At 39.2% G+C, this 21,232-nt stretch overlaps 1 protein-coding gene across 3 annotated transcripts in view; it reads right to left on the bottom strand.

Moving 5' to 3' along the window:
- The window catches only part of SKP2 (S-phase kinase associated protein 2), a 31,848-nt gene that overhangs the window by 3,374 nt on the left and 7,242 nt on the right, over positions 1 to 21,232 (bottom strand). For 2 of the 3 annotated variants that reach the window (XM_025387223.1, XM_025387224.1), the window contains exons 3-9: positions 16,582 to 16,693; positions 13,679 to 13,822; positions 11,856 to 11,990; positions 9,864 to 9,962; positions 8,581 to 8,711; positions 3,321 to 3,372; positions 3,046 to 3,153 (exon numbers count right to left, since the gene is read on the bottom strand). In XM_025387223.1, coding sequence (XP_025243008.1) covers positions 3,046 to 3,153; positions 3,321 to 3,372; positions 8,581 to 8,711; positions 9,864 to 9,962; positions 11,856 to 11,990; positions 13,679 to 13,822; positions 16,582 to 16,693 — 781 coding nt within the window. The remainder of the gene's footprint in view (positions 1 to 3,045; positions 3,154 to 3,320; positions 3,373 to 8,580; positions 8,712 to 9,863; positions 9,963 to 11,855; positions 11,991 to 13,678; positions 13,823 to 16,581; positions 16,694 to 21,232) is intronic. The other variant, XM_025387225.1, reaches the window with a different exon arrangement.

The following is a 21,232-nucleotide window of genomic DNA, read 5'->3' as shown; positions in this document are numbered from 1 at the left end:
AAACAGTATCAAAGTAAGATCACAATATACAGATACTTAATCACTTACGATGACAGCAATCCAGCTCCAACTTTGAATCCCCCATGTGAAATTTGAGAAACATTGTAATTACTATGAGAACTCTGGTTCTGGTATATCCAAATTAGCCAAATTGTGAGCCATTCTGCGCTGGAGAATATTTAAGGGAAGAAACTGTAGGTGGAGTAAGAAAAGGAGGAATGGCAGATGGCAGAGGAGGACATGTTCTTACAACAGCATTGGGAGAGAGATTTGGTGAGGAAAGAAATGAAGACCAGACTCTCAGAACACACTCGGGTGTTATATATAAGGGGGTTATATAAGATAAAATGATGGACGAAGAACTAGTTCCCAAGTCAAAAATCCAGAAAGTCTAAGATTTTAAGGAGAAAAAAAATAAACAAAAAACAAAGCCTTCTGGTGTGTGCAACTCAGAATAAAAAATTTGCAAGCATCTTTTAAAAACTACAATGGAAGAGACTGAAGAACAAACTAAGGGATAGCAAATAGAAATAAGTAGTTCAAGAGGCTTTATTTCTAATGTAAGAAGTGTAAAATAACACCAATGTCTTATGTATATCGAATTTTAGAAAATAAAAGATATTTATGAACTCACAGGATTGCTCTTTACCTTATCTATACAATAATCCTGTTTTCCTTATAAAATCTTAAATGCCTCAACTACAAATGCTCCTACCACAGAAGTTTTTTAGTCTTATCTTAGATTAGTTTACTATCTCCAGTTTGGGTTTCTTACTTGAATGAGAAATAGGGAAGAATTAGAAGGAAGTTTAGACATAGAGAAGAAGACCAATTAAGAAGTAAGAGAATAAATACAATGGGAATAGGTCCTGGGGAAGAAAAATTTATAGTTTCCCAAGTATTTTAAAACATTACTACAGAAGAAAGACATTCAAATTGTATTTTCGCACTTCAGAGAAATAGATAGCCTTAAGTTCTTTAGCATAGGTGGCTCTCTGGAAATTACTATGGAAACACACTGGAATTTTTATTATAAACCTCAAATATATCAGTTGCCAAAATGATTGAAATTAAAGTCATTCTAATTCTCATTTTATCTTGAGAAACTTTTAAGCATAAGGTACCAACAAACTCATCTTGAAGGACTCACAATGCAAATCAGTGTACTATTTACACAATACCTGAAGAAATACACTCTTTTACCTTAATGTTCGAGGACGGGATCTTTCTTCTTCTCTATTCTAGTGGTCTGACTTGTAACTAAACTCCTAATGCCCTGTTCCTCTTATTTCCTAAGATTTGTACAAATAAGAAATAATAATGCAGTGAAGGTTCACAATATGTCTGTGACTTCAGGCCCATGTTTGTAACCATCAATTCACACTGCCTCCAGGTATTACCTGCAGGTGATTATTATGCAGGTATCGCAATTACTATTACTATCATCCCACTGGATAAAAATACTAAAATGAAGAGCTCACAGCCTTCCCCTCGCCTCTGCTTGAGAAAAAGCATTTGGGTCATTACCTGCTTAGCTTCTTTCTTTCTGCAGAGAAGGAACAAAAGCAAGACACATGGATAGATTCTCTTGAGAAAAGCAACCTGAAAAGAATGATCACCACACTCCCCAGGGGGCTGCACAGGCAAAGAAGCAGGAGGCCAGATGGCAAGGACAGGAAAGAATGGATGACAGAGAAGTCTTTTTGGGTAGACGCTAGAAGCTCCTAGGAGTTCTGGATGCTAGAAAATAGAGAGGGCAGGGATTTTAATAAGAGTTTCATGCACACAAATTTAAACCCCAACATTTGAGAGCCAGGAAAGTAAATCCTGCCATCCTATTTTAGGCAGTCCTTTCCCAAATGAGATACCAGCTGAGACCCTGAACCCCAAGATTAAAATGATTAATTAAAATGCATAACTGCCAGATTTCCTAATTCTACTAGTTAACTCTGTATAGCGGAAGTATCTGATTTATTCATTAATTCTTGAAACTAACTTAAAAGATCCAAACTATGATTCTGAGGACTAAAATTCTTTGTTCAAATTCACCACCATTCCTACATAGGAGCTGGAAGGAAATTAACCTTCGTTTAGTTCGTGAGCTACATAAATGAGTCCAGCAGCCGCGTTCAAGACATTTTGGGCACCTGATCAACTCTTAAGATACTGACCTCTTGTGGTTTTTAATAAAATTGCTACACATGCACATTTGCCATTAGGGAGACTTTTCCAGTCCTTTGGGATGAAATACAGAAAACCTTTTAAAACAATAAAGATATGATTCCCAGGGATGAGTTGGGTATGGTGTTTCCCAAAGGAAAGATGGACCAGGCTGCTTCTTTCTTGCACTTCTTTGATTCTGTGTAAGTTGCTCAGCAGGTAAAACTAACCCTTGTATGAACCATTGGATTAGATAGCGACCATTTTGCCTCTGTCCAGGAGACCTAGGATTTAGACTCGGGTCAGCCACCAACTCACCATCAGGGTTTGAATAAGTCACTTCACCTTTCAGACCTTAACACACCCCTCTTCAAAAATAGCATCAGACTTACAATACATACCATCTACAGGCTTAGATCCTTCCATTTCCTTCACTATCCAGGACATACATCACTAAGAAGATACAGAACTTTAAGCCCAGATGAAAGCTTTTTGAATCAACTGGAGTTAATCCAAAAAATTTGGAAAGAAAAAAAAAAGACACTAACCCACATTGGGTCTGCCTTCCCAATTATACTTCAAGTTTCCTGGAGGAAAAGGTTATCTTCTGCTTCTCTGCTAAGTCGTCTCATAGATACTAAGACAGCAAGCTAGTAATTAAAACTGCTTACAGCTAAACAAAATGTTTAGTGAACAATCTGGATCAACTCAATTTCACCAGACAGTTTAAGCAACACTCTGCTGGTCTTTCACAGCCAGTCTGTGGTATACTAATCACTAATGTTTCGGTTTTATATGTCTATTAATAATAATGGATTTTCACACCAAGGGGCATCTCTGCTGTTTCCTGCCTTCTATTAAGCATTAAACACAAAACATACTTACAGTAAAGTTTCAGGTATTATATCATAGCACCGACTGAGTGATAGGTGTTGGAGGTAGTTGAGCTGGAAAAATTCCTGAAAGCAGTCAGTCTTTAGCATGACGCTATCACTGTAAGAAGGCAGTAAAAAAGATATTGAAAATCACACATTGATTCTAGATAAAGAAGACAGAAATAACCTACTGCTTAGTTGCTTCAATTCACCATTATGATCCTTTCCCCATATAATGAGAAACCAAGATTTTTCAACTTTTGATCTAAAATAAACAAAAAATACCTTAAGTCTAGATGGACAAGATTGGGGCATCTTCTAACTAAAGTAGAGAGATCTAGGAAAAGCAAAAAAAAACATGACGGTCACTATTAAATGAGGAACAAGACAAGGATATTTGTTATCACTACTATCATTGAACATCATGCTGGAAGTTCAGGACAATGCAATTAGAACCACACACTATTCAAAAGAAAAAATGATCATCTTGGAACATAAAATTTTCTACCCAAAAAGCCCAAGAGAATCACCCGAAAAAGAGAACTATGTAAAATGACGATCTTTAGCTTATCTATGTATCAGCAATAGCAGGCGGGAAAAAAATCCCATTCACAATAGCAAAAAGTAAAATTAAATACCAGTATATATAAGCAAACAATATATTACAAAGGTAGCGCCACAGATCAACAAGAGAAATAATGGATCAGTAAAAAGAAATATTGCTACTACAACTGGAAAAAATTATTTCTCCAACTCAAATAACATATTTAAATACATTCCACATAATAAGTTCTAAATATAAAAATATTATTTTGTATTTAGGATAATATTAAATATTAAAAATTATTAACTAATTTAGGGTAATTATTTAATTGAATCTTGGGATAAGGTATTTCTAAACATAAAACATAGGGAACACATCAATTTACTACATAAAATTTTAAAACTCTACCATATTAAAACAAAACAATTTAGAAAGTATCAGAAAACTGGGAATAAATGTTTTCAACATACATTAAACAGAGAGCTAATCTTATATAAAGAGAAAAAAAAGATAAATCAAAAAGGCAATGAACATGAACAAATCTACATTGCAAAATAGCAAGATAATAAAAAGGAGCAAGAAATACCAAATAAAATTAGAAATATTTCTTCTCAGCCATCAAGTAAAAAAAAATTCTATTATAAAGTAGGTCTATTATAAAGTAGGTCTTTCATACACCACAGGTAGATATTTAATTTTATTTGCAGGCTTTCAGGAGCCTGAACCCCGGACTGATTTTTTTGCATAGTAAACTAATTTTTTTTCTTTTTTTAAAGAATTCAGAGAATTATACACTTTACTTTTGGTCCAGTAACTCCACTTTTAGAAAAACATAGATGTGTATGAATATATTCAACGTGGCAACAGTTATATTAGCCCCTCCTCCAATTAGTTTAATATGTTAACCTCATCCATTCCATATACACTGCTAATCATTATGAAAATGCTTTCTGATAACATTTCATACATAAAAAAATACAAGGATAGATTGTAAACAAAATATATACAATGCATTATAATTTCAACTTGGCCAAAACACACTCAAACTCACATTTACACACAAACACATACACAGAATGAAAGAGCGAAAAGAAAAAAAAAAAAAACGCTGGAAGGAAATATATCCAAAATGTTAACTGCAGTATTCAAGGGTGTTGGGATTACAGGCAACTTTTCAGAATCTGGAAGAAAGTCATGTAAGCTACTTGGCAATCAGGAAATGAATCAATGTTACTTATTTAGAACAACAGGCAAACTTCATTAACATTTGAGGGTTTTTTCATCTCACAGGTATATCCCCTCCCCTAAATTCTGGACTTGCATTTTCAACTGCCTCCTCAACATACTGTTTGGATATGCGATAGGCCTCTAAATTTATGTCTAAAATCAATTACTCAGTTTCTCCCCCAAATTTCCTCCTTCCCTAAACTCTCTCCCATCTCAGCAAGCAATAATTTCACGAATCCAGTGGCTTCAGCCAAAACCCTTGAAATCATAGTGGACTATTTTTCTCACATCTCTCGTTCATTCTGTCACCAACTCTCATGATGTTGGTTTTTAAAATGTGCCCAAATCTGATCATTTCTTACCACCTTAAGTGTCACCACCCTAGTCTCTTAACTAGTCTCTCTGCTTCATACTTCCCTGCTACAGCCTTTTCTCAACATAGCACTAGCCTGAGTCTTTTAAAATGAAGTCAGTCACATCATTGCTCTGCCTGAAATACTCCAATGGTCTCCCATGTCCCATGTCACTTAGAAAAAATTCAAAGCTTTTGCCTTGGCTTAGACAGCCCTTGGCCATCTCTCTCCTCTCACTGTTCACCCTGCTCCCTCTCACACACGGGTTCCATATCAAGGTATTTGCACTCACTGGTCCTTTGTTCTTGAATGTTCTTCTCTCACATATGCATATGGATTCTTTTTTCACTCAGTCAGGTCTGTGGGTCCAGTACAGTCTCCTCAGAGAGGCCCTGTCTTTGACCATTCCATCTAAAAGTAGTCTCCTTTCTGCCATATTCTATCTGGTTACTCTGCTTTGCTTTTCGTCCTTGCATTTTTACCTCCTTTCATAACATTTATGAAATATGTTCACTTTCTGGCTCCCCCATATAAAGTAAGCTTCGTAAGGGTGACTTTCCCTGTTCAAGGCTACGTCTCCTGAGTCTGGAACAGAGCTTCGATCATTGTAGGTGCTCAATAAGTATTTAATAAATGACCGAAAAATGAAAAAAGTACACAACAAAATTTTGAGGGACCAATCATCTAGCCAGCCAACTAGCCATCAGCGAAATCAGATGCAATCATACTTTGACACCACTGGAGAAAGAACCAAACATTAGGGGATAAAGTGGGTTAATCTCCTCCTCTGGCCCACACTTAAGATCTGTCCTCCCTGGGCAGGAAGTAGTTAGTAAAGAGTAGTCACTGCCAAGGTTTCCTTTTCACTGTCCCCTTCATTTCACCACAAACAGTAGACCCAACCTGAGCTAGAAGGGGTCTTAGAAACACATAATCCAACCCGTCAATTCAAAGGAGAGGTGAGCAGAAGTCAAGGTCAAATCCAAGACCAAAACGTTTCTGTGCCTCATCCATTGCTCCATGGAAAGGTAGTGATGGGGGTAGTGGGGGAAGGAACAGTAATAACAGCCAACAGTAACTGAACTCTTACCATGTGGCAAGAAATGTTCCATATGCTGTACATATCTTAATTCATTTATTCTCCTGTAATTCTAAGAGATGGGGTCTACTTATCTCCATTTTACTGCTGAGAAAACTAAGGAACAGGCAAGTTTAGCAACTTGCTCAAGTCTACCCAGTAAATGGCAGAGTGGATATTTGAACCCAGGCCATCTGGTACCAGTCTATTAGCTAAAACCAAATCCATATTATCTCATATATAATGAAATGGTGTGTGCTATTGTTAATGACATTAAAAACTTTTATTATCCCCATTGTATAATTAAAAAACTAACACTTCAATTTATATTCTGCCTCTCTGTCCTGAATGTGTCTAGCAAGCAGAATTTTAATACCTACTATTTCTGCCAAAACTCGGTAAACAGGCTCTCTGTTCTCTTTCTTGGAGGAACAAAGGGAACGGTTTTAAGCCAAACTTGGACAAAACCAACAGCACTTTGCCTACAGCAGTTTCTCAACCTTGTGCCCACAGCCTCAGTTCATGTCAGAAAATCTTTCGGTAAAGTAGTGAAAGATCCAGATGTGGGAAAGAAATATAAACAAGGCACTGCCTTCCCTTCACCTGCAGACAAACAGAGAAGAACCAAGACTGATGGAATTTCACACCAAGAGGATGCTCGTGGGTGGGAGTTCAAACTTCTTGGAGGAAAATTTGGCAGAAATTATCCAAAACTTGAGAATAGTACCTAATGCTGGACCCAGCAATTCCACTTTTAAGAATCCATCCTTAGAAATGCATCCAAAGATTTGTCTCTGTCACTCATAAAATTGTTTATAGTAGAGAAAAACTGGGAAGATTCTGAATGTCCATTAGAAGATCAACTGCATAAATTGTTATTGATTTAATGTAAATTATTCCATATCTATTTGATGGACTATCACATAGCCACTGATGATGACATAATGTAGCCACTGAAAATGGGGTTATCTGGGGGAAAAAAAAGCGTATTACAAAGTATTTAATATACTATGTCCCATTTAAAAAAAAAACAGTGTTTGTACAGGAAAAAGCCTAGCAAGATGTTAGATTATTGATAATTTGCTTCCCTTTGCGTTTTTCTATATTTTGCATTTTTTAAAATGACTGTATAAAGCTATGATCAGTTTTAAAATAGTAATTATAAATACTGGGTGGGGAGAGTGGTAAGAAATGAAGACATGATTGCTGCTTTTACGGCTTGCTAAAGAAAGTGTTCACCTTGTCTGAAAATGCAAATGTTTGGAATGGCAGTAGTCCAAATTTGAGTCCTTGCACAGGTGAAAGACTCGAATCTCTACCCACTCATGAGAGGCTAGCAATTATTTTCTATAGCTTTATACATCTTACCAGAGGACGTCTGTCCTGGAGAAGTAGTTTTATACTACTTAAATTTTAAGATATATTCTGCAGATGTTTGATTCAAATCTTTTTCAGAATAATAAAAACTGTAATAAACAAAACACACTCAAATAAGCTAGTACTAACATCAAGATATGGTTGATGTGTGTTGCTGGTTTAACTAGGTTTTGCATAGCCCACAAACTGAATGTTGGCCTGCGACGGTGAAGCCATTTAAAAAACTTGCCATTTGTAATCACTTATCTTTGCAAATCAAGATTTTCTCATTAACATACAAGTAAAATAAAGCGTAACTGAATATTAAGGTTTTTAAAGACTGTTCCCTGCTACCCCTGACTCCTAAGGCCTGTTTTCATCTAAAAAACCTCGTTGCCCTCTTGGACTGAATAAAAAGTAAAAGTCATAAATATGAACTTATTAACAGAGTTTTTCAACCTTGGAACTGATGTTTGGACCAGATTATTGTGCATGATATGCTCCATCCTATACACCGTCCAGCAGCATCCTGGCTTCTGCCCAAGAAAGACCAGCAGCATTCCTACAGCTGTGACAATAAAAAATGTCTCCAGACATTGACAAATGTCCCCATACAGACAAAACAGCCCCATTAACTAATGAAGAACCACTATTTAATACTAATGAAATGCTACATTTATGTATTTTTATGTTGGGGTTTACCTAATCATTTAGTTGATTAAAAGTTTTTCTGCTTAAAAATAAATTGTTTTCAAGTGTAAAGGTTTCTACTGTTAGATCCTGAATTCAAACCTTGGCTCTAGCTCACTAGCTGTTTACCTTCACCTAACCCTTCTGATTTAGCAGCCACCTCATCTGCAAAAGGGGACTAACACATGCACTGGATTAAATGAGAAAACTTATGTGGAGGAACGATTAGGAGAAGCTCAATGAATCTCATCTATTACGTTGTGAAGGCCTCAGTGGTTCAGGCTTGGAAGCTCTAACCTGATTTCTGGAGGTTCTTTCTGTAGCCGCTAAGATTCAGCTGGGTGATGGTCTCTGACACATGCGCAACTGCCACCTGTACATGCTTTTCAGTGAAATCAAAACACCAGGAGAGGTTCAGCTCATCCAGTCTGCACAAAAGAGGGGTAATAAAGAAAATATGAAACCATGAAACCAATTAAAACTCACGGGAATGAGTTTGCCTCAAACCGCAAACAAAGAAAATGCAAAGCCATTGATTCCTTATCATTTCATGCATAGAACACCTGCTTCTCTAACAGCAGCTACCTCTAGGCTCCTAAGTATACCCTGTTTGCCCCTGAAAGTTGCCAGGGGATCAGAAGGGCCTTGGTGAATGCTGCCTCCTCCTGGAAATGGAGAGAAGCACTCTCTTCCTGATGGCTCAAACCTTATTCCAGTACTGCAGGTAGAAATGCTAGTCTTTTATGTTTGCCTTCTCAAACTACCAACCACCCAACACAGACTGAACAATCACTCAGGATGTTTTATACAATTAAAGGATTGCACAAAAGAGATGCTGACATTGCAAAAAGCCACTTCATCTTACTGTGCCTCTGCTAACTGAGCAAAAACGAGGGTTTCAGAGACAAAATACAACCATTAATCCCCACTCCCCACTTCTGGCACTGCTGACTAAATATAGGGCTATACATTTGATCTCACTGATATCATTCATATCCGGAGGCAATCTATTTTAAATGGACCATTAACAAGACACAGATGTACCATGGAGACCAAGGGATATTTTTTAAAAACACACATATGCATAGTACTGTGTATTCCAAAAAGCATGTATTCCCCTCACTTAACATCTGTAACTCTGTACCCTTTATGTGCTGACATTATTATGAAAGCTATTGTTAATAGAATTGCCCAAATTTATGGTCTATATTTATAAAACACAAAATTTGATCAAAAATTGTAAGTTAGGTCTACAGATACCATAGGGGAAAAAACCTGAACGTATAGTTAAGTGTGAGTTGATTTCTTACAAATATACTGTTGACAGACACTACTATACTTCCCTTACTTTAATAGTTCCAAATAAACAAAAGAGAGATAAAAAAGTATCGCTTGCAAACTCAATTGACTTGGCTCCTGAGTTTGGACAGAAAGTTTAGAGGACAAAAGACGCTGCATTCACCAAATCAAGAGCCTGGAAAGTTACAAAAAGCTCAAAAAGTTCATCCAATTTTATACAGATGTGAGGGATAATTTTACATTTGATATAAGAGTCTATAATCAAGTCACATCTTTCATACCTGGAACAGCTGCTTAGCAAAGTCTTCAGGGCAAATTCAGAGAATCCAGAACATCCAGAAAGGTTAAGCCGCACTAAATTTGAGTTTTGTGCGAGATTACTGGAAAAAGAGAAAAACGTCAGAAGAAAAAGACCAATAAGACGCTATTCATCAACAACATGTAGATGAAAGCAGGCAAGTGTAGTTAAGTTCATAGGTCTTTGAGTCAGTGAGTTTAAAATGTATATCACTATCTCTCAGACATCAAACAGGATAATTTGCCTCAGTTTACTAACCTGTGAAATGGCATTATCAAACCTTCTTGGTAGGGTTATCAAGAAGATTAAATGATATAATGTGATAAAAGACTTACTACGAAGCAAATACACAAGAATATCAATCAATGTACTTTTTGAATTAAAAACACAATGGAATAAACATATATCCATTTCACCCATAATTAGAATTAGCTTGCAAACTTCTACTTGTAAAATCACCAGGTTCTTTTGATTATACATCTCTCAAATTTGCCATCTTCTCTACTACATCCCCAAATGCCCTGTGTTAGTAAAACTTAGTGATTAAGAGTAAGAATTCTGGAAATATTATATCACTAGGTTCACATCTTGGTTCAGCCACCTACTAACAGTGTGACCCTGGAAAAGACTTATTCAGTCTCCCCATGTCTCAGTTTCCACAGCTATAAAAAGGAAACAAGTAAGATCACACTTCATGGGGTTGCTGTCAGAATTAAATGAAAACACATTTACAAAATTCACTATCTGGCACATAATACATGCCCCAAAACATTAGCTGCTATTATTGCTATCTGTTTTATATCAGACTTCAAAATTTCTCACTTGAATGAACACAGCAGTATCCTTAACTACTCTAGCTTCTTCTATCCTCAATGGACCCTCCATGGTGCCTGGCAAGTTCATTTCCTAAATTTCAACTCCTGACGTGTTCCTTCCACTCTCAGAACAACTCTCTCCACCATGCTTCCTGTTTTTTTCAGATGGAGTTTTGCTCTTGTCACTGAGGCTGGAGTGCAACGTCGTGGTCTCAGCTCATGGCAACCTCCGCCTCCCGGGTTCAAGCGATTCTCCTGCTTCAGTCTCCTGAGTAGCTGGGATTATAGGCATGCACCACCATACCCAGCTAAGTTTTGTATTTTTAGTACAGACAGGGTTTCACCATGTTGGCCAGGCTGGTCTCAAACTCCTGACCTCAGGTGATCCGCCCACCTCAGCCTCCCAAAGTGCTGGGGTTACAGGTGTGAGCCACCACACCTGGCCCATGCTTCCCTCTTGATGGAAGAGTCCATTCTTCTTACAGCAAGGCACAGGGGCCTATTACAATCTGGTCCCTGACTCTCCTCACCTCCTGTCATTCCCCTCCCTTAGTCCTGTGCTCCAGTAACTTCCAACCACGTAGAGTTTAGAACCACATAGGAAGCTTTACCTAGACTGGTTGCTTTATCTTATTACCTGGAGATCTCTTACCTAGATATCTTCAATACTCAAGAGTCACTTCCTTCCTCTAAGAAGGCGGCTCCTCGCGTGTTGCCACATATTCACCGAAATATTTAATAAACACACTAGCATGGTAATTATCTGTCTTGCTCATAAATAGTTTACCTTCTTGCAAGAGGAAACAGACATATCTTGCTCAATGTTTCCTCTTGCAAGAAGGTAAACTATAGCTTAATCAGCATTCACTAACAATGTGGGAAAAGTTTTGGAGCATTCATTTTCTTCCAAATAATACACATGCATTGTTCATCCTTGTATCTCTAGAAACTAGCACAGGGCCTGGCATATAGTTAGCATTCAAGCTTCTGTTGCTTCAATGAGTCCTGAAAAGTTTTGCAGAAGCAAGAGCCCTGCACTAGAAATTTTCTGTATCCACCTGGATATGGCTAGAAGGGCACCCCAGTTATATATATGTACAGGGAAAAAAATTCATACACATAAAAACAACTGCCTTTGTGACACTCTGGCTGCCACTCACTTGACAATGGGATCCGAAAGCCGCAGGCCTTCCAGGCTTAGATTCTGCAACTTGGAACACTGAGACAGTATGCCTTGGAGGGTGGACACTTCTATAACCGAGTTCGACAGGTCCATGTGCTGTACACGAAAAGGGCTAAACACGGAGAGAAAAAAAGGGGCTCCATAGGTGGCTCTCACAGGTACATCCGATCAAATCAGACCCCTTTGTCTCCCCAAATGAGCAGTCAATCACAAACAAGACTCTAAATACATACTTCAAGCATTAACTATAGGGTCATAAAACAAATTGCTACTAGTGTATTCCCATCTTCATTCATTTTAAAATTCAAGAGGATTTTTGCCAAGTACAGATGTTGCTGCTAATATAGTCCCACTTAGAAAATAATGAGTGGGCATCACAACAATGAGCCAGACGTGGGTGACAAGGAGACTATAACAGCTCCTGGTTTCTAGCAGGGGTGAATGGGTGAGCAGCAATGGAACAGGGAAGATAGTGGAAGAGCAAGTTTTAAAGGGAGACCAGGCCGGGCGTGGTGGCTCACGCCTATAATCCCAACACTTTGAGAGGGTGAGTTGGGCAGATCACGAGGTCAGGAGTTCGAGACCAGCCTGGCTAGCATGGTGAAACCCAATCTCTACTAAAAATATGAAAAATTAGTTGAGCACGGTGATGTGCACCTGCAGTCCCAGCACTGCAGTCAAGTCAGTGCTTGAGAGGCTGAGGCAGGAGAATCGCTTGAACCCAGCAAGCGGAGGTTACAGTGGGCCAAGATCGCACCACTGCACTCTAGCCTCAGTGACAGAGCAAGACTCCATCTCAAAAAAAAAAAATAGAGGGGAGACCAAATTTAATAATAGTTATGCTAATATTGAAGTACTCGTAAGAAATTCAGGTACAGAAGTTTTTAAGTAATTAGAAATTTGGGAGTTTGAAAGGGAGGGCCAAGCTATAGATGAGGAACTGAGAGTCCTGGGCATAAATGTGGGTGTATAGGACACAGCTTGTCCAAGGACAGCATTTGGATTTGAAAAAGGTGGCAGCCAGGAACCGATCCTGGATTGAACAAAGGAAATCACATGTGTGAAGGAGACTGAGAAGGAACAGCCGCAGGAGGAACAGGATAAAAAGCAGTGGGAGAGGCGATTTTGACTACAGAAAGAAGGGAAAAAGTACTGGAGTCAAGAGACATGTTTTGTCTTTAGCTCTGCTGTCTTCAGCTTGTTTTTCTGTTGAGTACCTAGTTATTCTACTCAAGTATGTGATAGCAGTAACCTTAGTATTGCAAAATTACTAGTAACAGAAAATTCTTTTTCAAAATATTCTACAAAACAAACGAAAAGAGGGAATTTTTTTCAGGTTCCAAATTTCTCCATGACAAAAATCATAAACCCCAAGCTACAAATATGAAAAGACTCCTCACTTTTTTTATTGATAAGAAATGGGCGGTGGGGAAGTAACTGGGCACCCTTGCATCTGCCGGTGAGTGCTTTACTTGTGCCTGCCTTGTGGGACTCACAGTCCTCATCAGCTGAGGACTTGAGAAGATAAATGTGCTTCTTTCACCCTGGGAAGAGACTAACAGTAACCTTGAGTGAAATAGGAACAGTGTCATTGAAATCTATGCTAGCTTTCAGTACAAAGGCCCCATAGCAAAGTACGGAATTAACATCTCACACTGCACAGATAACCTACCATAGGCTATAAGGCTGAAGAGAGAGAAAGAGAAAGGCAAAGAAAGACAAAGAAAGAGAAAGAAAGCTTTGATCTGTTTCTACCTCGAAATTCAGAAATAGTCTTTTCCAGGGATTCTTCATCTTTACCTGAAATGTTCAGCCAATGGTTGGTCCATAAATGATCGTGGGCAGCGGAAGGCAATCACCCCTTGAGACAGCAACCGACCAGTCACATCGGGGTGCAGATTTTTACCTGTGAGGTCTAAGGTCTGCCATAGAGACTCATCAGACCTAGAAAAGAGGAGATGCTTAATTTGGCCAGTCAGGTCACACTAAATGCTGGAAGTCCTCAACAACATTACTAACAAGGAGAACACTGCTGCTAAATCCCCTTGAAGCACATTCTAAATGAACCTTTGTTTTTAAATCGACTATACAATTAGCTATGATTTTTAAGGCATTAGAGAATTTTTCTTGATCTCACCAGGGATAAGCTTCCATCTTTCTCTTTCTATATACTTCCAATTTAGATGGTTCAATGTGAACATTAGCACTGCCGTGATCTAGAACCAGAGAATCATATTCCAGCATTCAAGTTGACAATTTAAAAAATGAATGCTCAAATCAATTAATTATTATATTACTAGGCAAATAGATTCAAAACTTCTTAGAAGATCCTATTTGCCACTTTTGTTAAGCAATTACCATGATTACTATAGCAACATGGAACTATTACTAAAGGAAGGAAAGTTAGCATTTTATTATGAAATAAGGCTGTCATAGATATCCAATAGGAATAGTCATAGTTCAGCTGTGCCTTATAATATCTTTAAGCTTAAAACATACACATATGTATATGTATGTGTATATATGTGTGTGTATGAACTAATGTGAAATAAGGGAAAAATATAACTTAGATTATAGATGGTGTTTCTAAAACAAAAGGGACGTTCAAAAAAGGTACTGAATACCACAATAAGAGGGTTTTAATACCCATAGTTGAATTCAATTTAAAAAAATAAAATGACAAGCACATGAAGGAACATTTTAAATGCTTAGGTGTACTAGAATTTTCTCATAGTGCTTGAAATAAGTGGACCACTGGCCAGAGTTATGAAATAATTTCATCATAAAAAAATTGTCAGTGTGTGATTTGACCTCTATCAATAAAAAGGTGGACTGTAGATAAGATATCCTTAAGAGAGTGGCACACTTTTGTATCTTCTTGACCAGACAGAAATCCGTTTTGGCCTCCAAGGTATTAACACGAGATCAGCACTGCTCTGGTTGTCTTGAATCTCATGCTTGATGTTTCCTCTTGGAAGAAGGCAAACTATAGCTTAACCAGCATTCAATAACAATCTGGTAAAAGTTTTGGAACAATTTGTTTTCTTTCTAAATAATATACATTTTTTAGGAAGATAAACATCTCACAGAAAAAATGAATTCGGGAGCTACCTAAACCCTAAGCCAAGCATAACTAGATATGGTATGATGGTCATGACTGTGGAGTTAGCCAGACTTTAGTTTCCTGCCTTTCCACTTATCTCTCAACCTACTATTCCTGACCCTACAGTTTCTTCATCTCTGAAGCTGAGATGACACAAACACCATCACTTAAAATCATATAGAGGATTAAATTGCAAACACTGCACTGTCACATAGCAAGTGCTTAATAAATGTCAGTTATTACTTTTATGACAACTGAGATGAAGTTTAACAGACTCTAGGGGAGATGTAGATCAAAGAATACTAAGCCACAGATATGCAGGATGAACACATCCCAAGATATAGTGTACAACAGGAAGACTAGAGTTGATAATACTGTATTGTAGTCAGAATTTTTGCTAAGAGAGTAAATTTTAGGTGCTTTTGCCACAAAAAAGGGGTAACTATGTGAGATAATAAATATGTTAATGTACTTGATTATAGTAGCCATTTCATATACATATAACAAAATATGCTGTATACCTTAAATATATACAATAAAATTTTTAAATGGGATTAACAGACTCTGCAAGAAGAGGACAAATGCATAGCTGGCAGAAAAAGAAAACCAAAGTGGGGTAGTGGGGTTTCTTGAGCACGGTGAGGGTATGTGAAACTTGCCTGCCACTTGAACCAGCATTCCAGGTGTGCAAACCTCTCTGCGGCTCTTCTAAGCAAACAACCCACACCTGTAAATACCAGCACACCCTTGATGGCAAGAGCCTCCTGCTATCTCACACAGGGAGTTCTAAGTATGTGGAGGGAGAAGCCAGACGGATGGCCTTTAAACACAAAGCAAAGAATGACTAGGGGGTAGGATAGGGATGAGAAGGCATGACGATAGTAAAAAGTTCCAGTTCATAAACATAGCCTTTTTCTTGCTCCAGGCCTGTATTGCCTTTCCAGCTCACCAAGTCTTTCCACATGCAACTCACCTTCCACGCTTCAAAAGTGTTGCCAAAAAAAAAAAAGCACAACCCCACCAATGGCTACTCTGTGCAGAACATGTCTGTGAGTCAGGCATTATACCGGCATCTTCACATTTCATCCTCATAACCAATGGTTTCCTCCTCATAACCATTATCCCCATTTACAGATGGGAGGACTGAAGCTCAGCATTGTCAAGTAACTCGCTCAGGTCATGCAGAGCATAAGCAGCAGAGGCTGGGTGTGCACTCAGGTCTAACACCAAGTCTGCGTTCCCTCTCCCCATTGTGCTTACTGCTCAGCCCAACAGCGTGAGGAATTGCTGTCTGCATGCACCTCTGTAACTACCTCTGCACTTAAAGCACACCGCCTGGCCTACAGTCAGCATTCAATAAACACATGCTGCACTGAATACAGGGCAAAGAGGTTTCCAGACATTGGTAAGTTTACCCCTTCCAGGAAATTCCTCTTCCACTGTGAAATGAGGACACTTATTAATAAAAATATGAACATACCTAGTTTGCTTTGTGCTGCTCTATTTTTCTTGGGTTTTAGTTTCATGAGACCAAAACAAATAAATAACTTTCCTCTCCTCTTCCTCCCCTACGTATGCAAAAGGGGTGAAAAATACTTACGCTAGGCGATACCACCTCTTACAAACACCAGAGACCTTTAGCAGCTCAGGGAGGCACAGACAGGAAAAGATCCCCAAGAGCAGCTCATCCGGAAGGGAGTCCCATGAAACACCTTTGGAGGGAAAACAAGTGTTTGCCATCACCATTCTTTCACCCTACCAAGTCTACTGAGTCTTTCCAATCACATAAAGAATATACAACATTTAGCTTAAATGGGGAATTTAGCACAAATGAAACTACTCATCCTCACAATTATTTTTGTCTGAAAACTTTGTTGAACAGAAAAATAATCGTGGTGATGAGTAATTTCATTCGTGCTAAATTCCCCATTCCATTGTCTATATACCCTGAAGTGACCACCACACTCTCTCAGCAAATGAAAAAGAGAAAACCAACAACACTTTTCCTATTCTTCTTCCCTTCAGCTCTAGCCAGCCAATTGGAGGCTGGGGCATGAACAGTGGTGCAGAGCAAGTCCCACCCTCTCAAATGTCATTCAATGATGTTGTCAATTCATTGACATCAATAAGATATTGTGATGCTTCTGGGTGCAAAGGAAGGCCTTGTTTCTCTCTGATGTGGACTCAGTGGTGACCTTATTTAAAAGGCAAATAAATCTTCTTCCCTTTCTGATATGGTTTGGCTGTGTCCCCACCCAAATCTCATCTATAATTGTAGTTCCCATAATCTCCATGTGTTGCGGGAGGGACCCAGTGGGAGGTAATCAAATTATGGGGACGATTACCCGGTGATAACCGCCCCTGTAATTTGATGCTGTTCTGGTGATAAGTGAGTTCTCACAAGATCTTATGGTTTTATAAGGGGCTTTCCCAACCCCTTCACTCTGCACTTCTTGATGCCGCCATGTGCAGAAGGACATGTTTGCTTCCCCTTCCGCCATGCTTGTAAGTTTCCTGAGGCCTCCTCAACCAGGCTGAACTGTGAGTCAATTAAACTTCTTTCCTTTATGAATTACCCAGTCTTGGGTATGTCTTTATTAGCAGCATGAGAACAGACTATATTTTCTTTCAGGTTTACAAAAAGCACAGTTTACCTAAAAGAGCAATACAAAAGGGTGCTGTCATTTCTTAATTCAACAAATATTTACTGAGCTCCTACTATGGTGCCAGGTATCATTTTAGGTGTTGGGAAGGAGTAGTAAATCAGACCCAAAACACTATCTTCGTGGGACTTCATTCCAGTAATGGGGAATAGATAATCACACATCAAAAAATAATTACATTATATGATATAGTAAAATTGATCTGTGCTGTGCAGAAAAATTAAACAGGGCAAGGAAGAGAACAGAGAGTTCAGGGCAGATGTTATTAAGTTTGAACACGGTGGTCAGAGAAGGCCGTACTGAGATGATGATCACTAAGCAAAGCCTTCAACAAAGTGAGGGAATGAGCCCTGTGAGTATCTGGGATGTGTTCTGGATGCAAGGAACAGCATGTGTGTTTTGAGGCATAGCCAGGAGGCCAGTGTAGAGCAGTAGAGTGGGCAAGGTGGGTGGGTAGAAATCAGAGAGCAGCCAGGTCATGCAGGCTTCCTATGTCATGATAAAGGCCTTTGGCTTTGACACTGAATTAGATGAAGTGCCACTAGAAGATTCTGAGCACAGGAGTGACAGGCTCTCACATAAGTTCAAAAAGGATCACTCTGGCTGCTGTGTTTAGAACAGGAGAAAGGTGGATGCAGGAAAAGCAGTTTTCTTTCATAGAAGCAATCTCTAAATATTCAACAAGTATGAAACTCTTACATATGAATACACAGAATAATCCCACAAGGTCAGGATAATATAACAATTGCCAAGAAGGAAATAAACGCACAATGAAGAAATCCTAAAAAATGGTCAGATGAGTTCAATGACTGCCTTCCTAGGCTTTCCACCTCTGATGGATCTTCTACAACAATTGTGGTGATATTCTCTCCTCCCTCTAGCATTTAAAGGTGCCAGTCTTTACTGAGCATGTCCTTTGTACCAGGCCCTGTGTAAGGGGTTTGAGGACACGAGGGAGAAAAGCACCAAGGAGTGTGACAAACACCTGCTGCCCTGGGCAGTCTTTCTAAACCATCATGTCTTTCAGTTAGAATTCTTCAGTGGTACACTCCAGGTATTTAGGCTAAAGTCCACAATGCTTAGTACAAAGTTAAAGGCTTTCAGCCAGGTCCCAACTAGTTTTTCTAGGTTCGTTATCTAGAAACGTGTTCCAGCCATTTGGAGCTACCTGTAATTCTTACAATGAGTCATTCTGTGTCATATCTCAATGCCTCTGCACATGCTTGCTTGCCTCCAACTACTATTCATTTAAAATCAAATGGAAGCCCCAGTTCCTACAGAAAGCCTCCCAGGACATCAACAAGGACAGGCCACTTATGTACCATAATTTCATTATTTACTTACTCATCTCTCTAGACCCCCAGAAGCTCTTGAGAACAAACCCCCCCCTTTTTTTTTTAAACAATTTTTGTATTCTCAGGAACTAGCATCAAGCTGATACATTCATCCACTCCCATATTTATAAAATCTGTACTATACACTGAGGTCTATTCTAGGTTTTAAGGATACAATGACAAATAAGGCACAATCCTGACCCTTATTCTGCTCAGAGGTTGAGAGATACAGAGAAACAAACAGGAAACTTCAGTAAACTATCCTGATGGGATACAGTAGGATTCGGGCTACTGTGCAGCTTATGGGAACGGCACAGGGGTTAAGGAAGTCTTTCTGGAGGAAGTGGCCTCTCTTCAAGAATGAGTAGGAGATACACAGTTGTTCAATGAATGCCTGTTCCCCTCACCCCTCGTCCTTCAGGGGACAAAATTAAAGGACTGACTGAGGCCCTGAAAGCTAGGGGTAGAAAGCTGAAGGCAGATCACCCCTGCTGATCCGGGGAGGCAGCTGGAGGTTGTGAGGAGGCTCCTCCACATGGCAGCTGTTTCATCACGGCCACAAAGTTCCTCCAAAGTCAACAAGGGCAGGGGACAAAGGTTCTCACACCAGGCTCTTGCCCTGCTCCCCAAATTGAAAACAAAGTTGAATGACAGGCTTTTCTCAAGTTTTTCTCCTATTAATCCAACTCCCTCAGACCTCTGCTGCCTCTTACATATCTAGATCAGAATCTAGTAATTGACTGGGGATAACTACATTTGGCTAAGTGTAGTCATAAACTCACATATTAACTATGTACTATATACATGCAGATCTGTTCTAGGTTTTGGGATGCAACGATAAGTAAGGTACAATCCTGACCCTTATTCTACTCTGAGTTCGAGAGATACAAACAATTCAACAGGAAATTTCAATCAACTATCCTGATGGGCTACAGCAGGATTCAGGGTGCTGTGCAGCACATGGGAATGCCGCAGGGATTAGGGAAGCCTTCCTGGAGGAAATGGCCTCTATGGAAGTGAACTTAACTATACTTCAATAACATACTTAGCTATTTTGAATCTAATACGTTGAGATTTTACTATAATCTGTAAAAATCATACTGACACCATGTGCTTGGCCCCCTCAACACATCTGAGGACTACTGGACTGAGAAAGCAGCAGTTTTGATTGGAATCCTGGCTGTGGTACCCCAAGTCTGTGAACTTGGGCAAGTTACTTAATCTTTCTGGCCTCAGTTTCTTTACCTGCAGGAAAGGAAATTGACAGATTTATCTCGCAAAATTGTTCAGTGAAGAGCAAGTGAGGTACAAGAAAAGATTAAATAATGCAGCAGGGATTAAAATTTTCTTTTCTATATCCCTCTCCTTTCCCAATTAAGTCTGCATGTTTTCTTCATGCAATGACCTTTTCAATGCTGCTCTGAATTTTCACCCATGGGCAGACATTGGACAAGGTCTGCATGGTATGACTTACCAAAACCCCACATCTGCCCTCTATTTAAGTTTGGGTTCCCCAGAAGCAGATTCTGAAGCTCTGACTTCAAGTAGTTTATTTGGGAAGTGATGCCAGGAAGCACTAGAAAGAGTGGAGAAGACAGAGGTGGAAGGGAAGGAAGCCAACCTGGAGTACGCTAATAAGCAGATTACCCCTATGGCCAACTGGGGTTCAAATCTTCTGGGGACTCCAGTAAACCATCTAGAAACTATCCCAGAGCTGTCTCATCCAAGGGCACGAGTGCTGGGGGATTAATCCATCAATTGCTGTTGGTCACTATTTGGGGACTCCCCAGTATTCCTGCCCAGAGAAAGCCCTCAGGCAATGGAAGCTCATCTACATGTAAGCAAGAGCTTTGGCATCTAAGGGAATGGTGGGCTTCAAGGAGCTATAGATACAGCACCAACAGAAATTATGGCTGGAGAAAGGAAATTAGAAAATCTTGCTATGAAGTACAGGGCAGGAGAAATAAATTAACAAACTTGGTGCTTTCTATTAGGAAGACATAAGAAATCAGGATCAATTAAAAAACCAATAGCAGCTAGGTAATTAAAGTGCTAAAGGAAAATCTGGCATAGTGTTCAATGCAGAGGTCAGTAGACCTAACCCGTGAAGAACTGCATGTGAGACTCCAAAGTTTGGAGGACTTTGTGTTGCAACTTCCATCTTCACCTTCCCAACTCCTCCAGATTTCAGCTTAAATGGCACCTGCTCAAAGCAGCATTCCCATCTCGGATACCACCACAGGCCCCATGCCCA

The sequence above is a fragment of the Theropithecus gelada genome, chromosome 6 (assembly GCF_003255815.1).
Source record: "Theropithecus gelada isolate Dixy chromosome 6, Tgel_1.0, whole genome shotgun sequence".
In the NCBI taxonomy this organism is placed as follows: domain Eukaryota; kingdom Metazoa; phylum Chordata; class Mammalia; order Primates; family Cercopithecidae; genus Theropithecus; species Theropithecus gelada.
The sequence above is the reverse complement of the archived record's forward strand: the minus strand, read 5'-3'. Positions and strand labels throughout refer to the sequence as shown.